This window comes from Octopus bimaculoides, chromosome 25 (genome assembly GCF_001194135.2).
Source record: "Octopus bimaculoides isolate UCB-OBI-ISO-001 chromosome 25, ASM119413v2, whole genome shotgun sequence".
In the NCBI taxonomy this organism is placed as follows: Eukaryota; Metazoa; Mollusca; class Cephalopoda; order Octopoda; family Octopodidae; genus Octopus; species Octopus bimaculoides.
In genome coordinates this window covers 31,227,885-31,236,148 of record NC_069005.1, presented here as the reverse complement: position 1 = coordinate 31,236,148, position 8,264 = coordinate 31,227,885, and the positions used below count along the sequence as shown (strand labels likewise).

Below are 8,264 nucleotides of genomic sequence, written 5' to 3'. Positions count from 1 at the left end.
TTACTTTCATAAAGACGGAACCTCCCCGCCAATCCCCACCCCACACAAAAAAAAGGTAATAAAATGAGGGTGGGGGTAGGGACTAAAAATATCTGCAAACAAAAACCACCAAAAAGAAAATATCTGAAGAAGTTAAAATTCTATCAATCAACTTAGAATTCCTATGGAAGATCTTTAAACTGTTCAATACTTAGTTTAAAGAATCTCACAGAATAATAAAACAGTTTTGTCTCTTGATTCTACATATTTAAGTAGTTTACTTGACATTTGGTGAGTGTGTGTGTGTGTCTGTTTGTTGATAGAAGCAAATTTCTAAGATGAACCCTTATCCATTTAGCATCTAAATTGGGCACATCTGGCCCAAGTATTCCACCTGTTTAATGTTCAAACGGGCCATGTCCGGCCTCTCACACCTAACCTACAATGTCATTCTTAAGAAAAAAGTCAAAAAGAAAATAATTCCACCTTCAAAATCTCAAAGCTATACGAGATAATGCCAGATTAATTCAAAGCAATGTGAATAAATAAGATTGTGGTTTTGATTTGTGGACCAGGCGATGCAATGTGTTCTTGAGCAAGACACTTCATTTCATGTTGCTCCAGTGCCCTCAACTGGCAAAGTGAGCAATCCTGCGATGGACTGGCATCCCATCCAGGAGGGGAATTTATACGCCATGGAAACTGGCTCTTATGAGTCAGCATGACTTGAGAAGTTATTTTTACATTTTTTATTTAAACATGCACACACGCTCACACACACAATAGGCTTCTTTCAGTTTCCATCTGCCAAATCCGATCATAAGACTCGGGTCAAACAGGAGCTACAGTAGAAGACAGTTACCCAAGGTGCCACTGAGTAGGACTGAACCCAAAACCATGTGACAGGGAAACAAAGTTACTTCTACAAAGCCATGCCTGCACCTATTACAAACACTAAATTGTTGTATAAGGATGACACATTGATATTATCAGCCGAAACACGTTGCTGCTGATTATTTCAATGACCTGACTTTGTCGGTTTTTGAACTTGAGTGTAAAGTCAAAATATATAATCACGGGACACTATTTTTTGCTCAACCCTCTACCATATCGTTGTTTTTATCAACATTTGAACTCAGATGAATCAGAGTTGAACCAAAATACTGGATGGTATTGTATAGCTTGGCCCTCCACTGTTTTTGCAACACAACCCACATTCTTTGAAAAAAACAAAAAAAAACAAACAAAGAATCAAACAGATATGCAATAATTAATTAATAATGCGGTATTTTTGCATTGCGGCATTATACAAGATATTAGTTGAATTATTAAAAATCTGTAAACAATTCTGTTTCCCTAATGTAAATACATGCATCATTGAGTCTATTGACTTAGTGGCTCCTTTATCACTATTTAGCAAGTATGCTGAAGGCTATGTTTTGCTGAGGAGGTTAGAACCAGATGGAAACCCATCCAGTCTTGTCTCCCATGATTGATTAGAAAGTGAAAAAAATACCATTACTCTTTAACAATTATTTTCTTCCTCATTGCATTTTTGGTTATAGTTAGTGTTTTAGTGCCCCATGCATTAAATATGTTAATGCTGTCAAACCTATTAACATCTTGTCCTCAGAACAACTATTTTCTGAGAAATATAATAAACTACAAGTTACGGAGACAAAGAAATCAACACTGGTTCTCAAGTGGTAAGGGCGGCTCACACATATGCATACACATGAGTGTGTCTGTGTGTATGTATATTTATGTATGTGTGTGTGTGTGTGTGTGTGTGTGTATATATATATATATATATATATATATATATATATATATACATACATACACACACATATATATAGTATACATATACATACACACATATATTATACATACATATATATATATACACACATGCCTTATAATTTATGGAAACTCAGTTAAGTTCTGGCCTAATGGTTCTATAGGGTTATGACAGACCCAAGTTCAAATAAAAACAACATCTGAACAGAAAGGCATCTAGATAAGATTTAAACCAGATGTGGAAGATAAAAGAATATGTCTCTCTATACACACATATTGGTACATTAACTAATAGTAATAAGATTTATGACCAATAACATTGTTATAGGCCTAGAGCATTTTGTATCACAAACAGCTACAAAACCACCAGTCAACAATGGCATGTACATCATTTACACAATATTCATGTACTCACAAACATAAAAGAGAGATCTCCATGGAAATCTAGTCAAGGAGAACATATTCTTTTAAGAGGTCAAGTGTGTTAAAAATACACAACCTGCTTGAAATAACATCAGCAAAGTGTCTGACACCTGTGTTTCAGTATAATTTTGTCTCCTCAGAGACAAACACTGCCTCAGTCATTTACAGCTAGCTAAAAACTTCTGTTCTGATATGGAAATTAGTAAACAAAGGAAAGTATGTTACACCATAAAAAAAATTTCCTAAGTAAAATGAATGACTTGTCAAGCAATATATAACAAAAGAAGGTGTTGACAGAGAATTAGGAGATAAATAAAACCTAATTAGCTGTATAGTCCAGAGATGTAAAAAAAGAAAAATTCAAAATTTATGAATTATAAAAGCTGCATTTCAAGTTAATTAAGCAAAAATGCTACAACATACTAAGATGCCATGACATTCCACATCATTAATGAAAAAAAATTAGTTTTAGGTTTTGATATTTAAAATACAAATAACAAAAAGAAAACTTTACTGTGTAAGAGCGCTTTGGAAATTAAAAAAGAGATTTTACTATGGAAATGAATATAAAGAAAATGTGTGTTAAACAGAGAGTTTGGTAAAGATTAAAAAAAACACACGCATAAAAAAAATGTGTTTTGATGCAATCATGGGTGTGGTATAGAAGGGAAGAAATCAAGAAATGACTGAAATCTGAATATATTGTTGGTTCTCCAGTGGTAAGAGCTCACACATATATATATCTACATACACACACACACACATACATACATATATTATACATATACATACACACACACACACACACACATATATATATATATATATGTATGTATATATATATACATACATACATACATACATACATACATATATATATATATATATATATATATATATATATATATATATATATATATATATATATATATATATATATATATATATATATATACACACACATACATACATACACAATGAGCTTCTGCACAGTTTCCATTTCCCAATTTTATTCACATGACATTGATTCAGCTCAAAACTCTTGCCCAAGGTGCTGCGTAGTGAGACTGAACCCAAAATCACGTGGCTGCCAGGCAAGTCTTTTAATCACACAGCCATACCAGAGCCTGCTCTGCGTAATAACGTATGCCATTTTCTACACCATATAAATGTTTGCTGAATCATTCTTTCAAGTGATGTCGACAATGATATCTCATAAAACCAGCTGCTAGAAAAAAAACCAAAAAACCCTTCCCCAATGCTTTGTCCTAAATCACAAACATTTTTTTTATCTAAGCCACCAAGATATTTGTTCTGAAACCAATAAATTATCTTAAGATGCGACTGATGATTGTTCGTCATCGAAAGAAATAGGAGAATCAGCAAAAAATCTGAGGAACTTCACTGCAGATAAGCCAAGATACCAAACTCAATGCTGTAAAGTATGGAGCCCTCCACCCGCTTTGGATTACCCCTGTTGTTACTTAACTGTCTGTAATGAAATCCATGATAAAAATCAACTGTTTTTTTTGTTTTTTTTTTTGTGAGAAGAGAAATGACAAAGGATTTTTTACTCAAGAGTTCCCTTCTATTTCTTCTCTTATTATATGTTCCTCTTTTGCCCCACCCCCTCTTACCTAGTTTGTTTCATTCCTACCAGTTCAGAGCATCAATACTCAACCGCTAATTCTAGTAGTAATCTACTTAATGAATAAGATTATCAAATCATTTGCCGAACTGCATTATCAAGACGTGTGGTGAGGCTGAATTTTAATCAATGACAATGGTTTACTGAACTTTCAGCTAATGGTTCGTGATTTTGCCTCTCATCTCCTCAAAGGCAGTGCAATGTGGATCATCTCTGAAAGAAGAAAGCTCCTCTACTTTGCCTTTGGAGAAAGGCTTTACGCTTAACGAGTGAAAAGAAACACAAGACGCTTTAATCTAATTAATTGCCTATGATTTAGGATGTCTAATTAAGAAAGCAACAGAGTTTAGGCTACAGAACGGTGATTAGAAAGAGTTTATTTATTTTGGAAGAAGATTGAAGAGTTACAGACTGGAAACAGAATCTGTGAGAATCTACTTGCATTAAAGAACAGTTTCAAAGAACTATAAAGCCTATTTATTTATTCTTGTTTTAATAACATCTGATGTTTTCCTAACGACTGTTGTAAATAATGGTTTCATGGATAACTGAAACTGATATATTGCCTAAAAATTAAAGATATGCCACAACATAACAACAATGACAGTAGTAGCAATAGCAGTAGTAGTAGTAGTAACGCAGTATCTTCTATGATACATAACACCTAAGTACCAAGTCTTATATAATTTGTGAAAAAAGACCCTGTGAGACCTTTGACAACAGGATGCTGTTAACCAGAGCTAATAGGATCGAGAGATCTGAGAAGTAAAAATATAATGATAATAATAATAATAATAATGGGCAACAAAGATTTGGTTTATGGAACTAAAATGGCGATATTTTAGAAAGCGAGGATGTTTCAGCACCATTGATCTAAAAGCAACTGACTACAAACCCAGGCAGAATAAAAGGGGTTAGCTGTAACTCACTGAAGAAATCATTGGTATAACTAACTTGAAATCAATTTTAGCAGGTTTTTCAAGACAGTTTTATAGTGTTGAAAAGAAACAGAAAAACCTACAAGTAAACTGGTTTGTTTTCTTGGGGATGGTTTTAACCCTTTAACATTCAGATTACGCCTATCTCATGTAATGCTTATTTATTCACATTCTTTTGAATTAATCATACATTATCTCGTAGCTCTGAGATTTTTATACGATTGTTTATTTTTAGAATGACATTGTAGGGTAGGTATGAGAGGTTAGATCTGGCTGGCTTGAACACAAATTAGGCAGAATATAGGACCTGACAAGGAGTTAAGGGGCTTTTTGTGATAGAGACGAGACCTCAGGCAACAAGAGATGAACAATGGTTCTCATGAAACGCCTGAGTTAGTCGTGAAAGTTTGAAGAAATGAAGAGGTGGGTTGACATGACACACAAACTTACATTTCAACAGATAATGATTTGGCTTGATAAATAAATGGACAAATGATATAACCAAGTTTATGTGTTAAAACAACAAACAAAACCCCCAACTAAAACAAGAAAAAAAGCTTTAATCCCCCTTTGAGAATAAAAATTACATTTACTTTAAGTGGAATGTGCACTTTATATTTTTATATTACGCAAAAATCAATTGTGTGTGTGTGTATATACATATATACATATACACACACATACAAAAGATGTGTTTGTATGTAAATGTATATAATAAATTATACATATATACATGCATACACATGTATATGCATACACTTATAATACACATACATATATGCATATACATACATAAATTTACATTTTTACATCATGTACGTCTACATACATTCATACATATACACATGCACACACACATCTATATATACACATACACACACACATATACATACACAAACACACACATATATACACATAAATGCATACACACACATACACATATATATATATATATACACATATACACATACAAATACACACACATATACATTCAAACACCTGTGACAAGCAAACACACACACATACCAACAAGCCACAGGTAATTTCGCCCACAACACATACATACAAACCTCAGCTGATAAAGAGACATTTATTAGGTTTATAAGTTTATATACACATACAAAATCCAATAATTATATACAAGCGAGGTGTGTAGAAAGCAAATATGAATACACAAAAATGCAGTTAGTAAACAGGTTAATAGTTACTTGATATGAAATTAATTAGGTTTCTTCTGTGTTAATTAGAAATTACAGGACTCCATATGAAACCACTGGTAAACCCAATAATTACTAACGATGCAATATTCTCTGATAGCAACTGCTAATCCGTATACAGAATGTAGGAAAACACTGGATTTATGGTAATTATTGATATATAACATAAAAACGATTTCTTGCCTCATTATTTTTGTATAGTTGTGGTCATAAAAATTAAGACATTTTGAATTAATTAAACGAGTCAAAGTGTGTAGGGTAATGAAATAGAGTTTATGTAATTTTTCATTTTTTAAAATTGAAACATTGGATAAAAAAAAATATATCTATTGTTTTCTGCTGTTACTAAAACAGTTACAATCAATTTGTAAATATCATCACCACCAACATCCGTGTTCCATGTTAGCATGGGTGGGATGGTACCACAAAGGCCAGCTGGGCCGAAGCCTGCACCAGACTTCTGTGACTGTTTTGGCAAGATTTTTACAGCTGGATGCCCTTCCTAACACCAACCATCCAGCAGAGTGGACTTAGTGCTTTTTACATGGCACAAGCATGGGCGAAGTCAGTTTTGGCAAGGTTTTTACAGCTGGATGCCCTTCTGAACACCAACCATTTTACAGTGTGTACTGGGTGCTCTGAAGTGGTGCCTGCACTGACAAGGTCACCAAGTACTTGCAAGATATATTTATAAATATCACTTATGACTATCATTTGTCGGTCCGAGGCTATAGTAGAAGACACTTGCCCAGGTGCCATGTAGTGGGATTGAACCTGGAATATATATATATATATATATATATATATATATAAAATCGGTTTACAGTTTCTGTCGACAAAATTCACTCACATGACATTGTTGAGCACGGGACCTTAGAAGAAGGTGCATGCCCATGGTGCTGCAGAGTGAGACTGAACCTAGAACCATGTGGTTGCAAAGCATGATTCTTAACCACACAGCTATGATCTGCAAAACTGCACACATTGTATTTTGCCTGGAAACTAGTTTTGCTTGGAGTGGCAGTTTAACTATATTGAATATGTCTGTGACATTACTATTGGTCTGCAAATGAAAGCTTCGTTACCTGTTAACAGTCCTTGAAGGAAATACACACAAGAACGTGATTTGAAGTAATGAGAGAGAGAATGAGGGTGTGGGAGGGAGAGAGGTTGAGTGAGAGGAGAGAGAGAGAGAGAGAAAAGGAATACAGTGAAGGAGGGAGAGGGAGAAAGAGAAATAAAGAAGGAGAGAGACAGACACATGTATATGTTTAGAGAAAGAGAGACAGACAGACGCAGAGATAGAGTTGGGGGGAGAGAGAGATGGGAGGGAGAGAGAGGTGGAGCAAGAGGAGAGGGAGAAAGAGAGATAAAAAAGCAGAGAAGGAGAGAGAGACAGGCATATATATATATACATAGAGAGAGAGAGAAAGCGAGACAGACACAGAGATAGAGTTGGAGAGAGAGAGAGAGAGGGGGGGGGAGAAAGAGGAGATAATTGGAATACAGAGCAAAATACAGGTCAAGTTCTTGTTGACTAAATAATTAACAGTGTTTTAAAACTGTAATTACTTTCTGAATAATTTGTGGAAGATATATGGTAATGAGGCATCATTGGCCAGTGGGAGGGGGCAGGTGGTGGTGGGGCGGAAGGAATGGAAGACTTGCCTTCTGGTTCAAACTTCACACTCTCTCAAAACTAGATTGGTGAAACAAAGCCGTTTGGAAAAAAAACCGTTTTATTTTAGGCATCGTAACTAAATTGCAGCCAATGATATTTCACATCGAGATAGACAAGCAGACGTCGATATAATGAGGAATGCACAGACAGTCACACACTCACACTCACTCACAGATATACAACAGAGAAGACAGACATACACAGACATACAACAGAGCAGATAGATAGACACACATACACACAGATAGTCGTGCACTGAGAGACACATATACACACGCATGCATTCTAATTAAAAGTGGAGAAAAATACTAATAACATTTAACTGTTCTACAGTCTGTCCCCAACAAAATATAATTTGAAAGAAAATAATATTCAGCTCATTACAAGTAACAAATTGAACAATAAAATTGTCTGAGCTCTAATTTTCAGTTGAGTAGCTTTTAATTAATTAATTTATTATTATTTATTTATCTATTTATTTATTATTTTGTTTATTATAATGATTGCTATTAATGAGTTTTCAGCTGTTTTGTATGTAAACATTTAGTTTCGAAGATCTGTTTTCCTACATTCATAGA

General features: G+C 34.2%; 1 protein-coding gene across 1 annotated transcript in view; it reads right to left on the bottom strand.

Annotated features, from left to right (window-relative positions):
- Positions 1-4,580: 4,580 nt before the first annotated feature.
- LOC106880682 (protein numb-like) overlaps positions 4,581-8,264 on the bottom strand; it is a 47,631-nt gene continuing 43,947 nt past the window's right edge. Inside the window, exon 6 of the mRNA XM_052976657.1 lies at positions 4,581-4,608. Coding sequence (XP_052832617.1) covers positions 4,581-4,608 — 28 coding nt within the window. The remainder of the gene's footprint in view (positions 4,609-8,264) is intronic.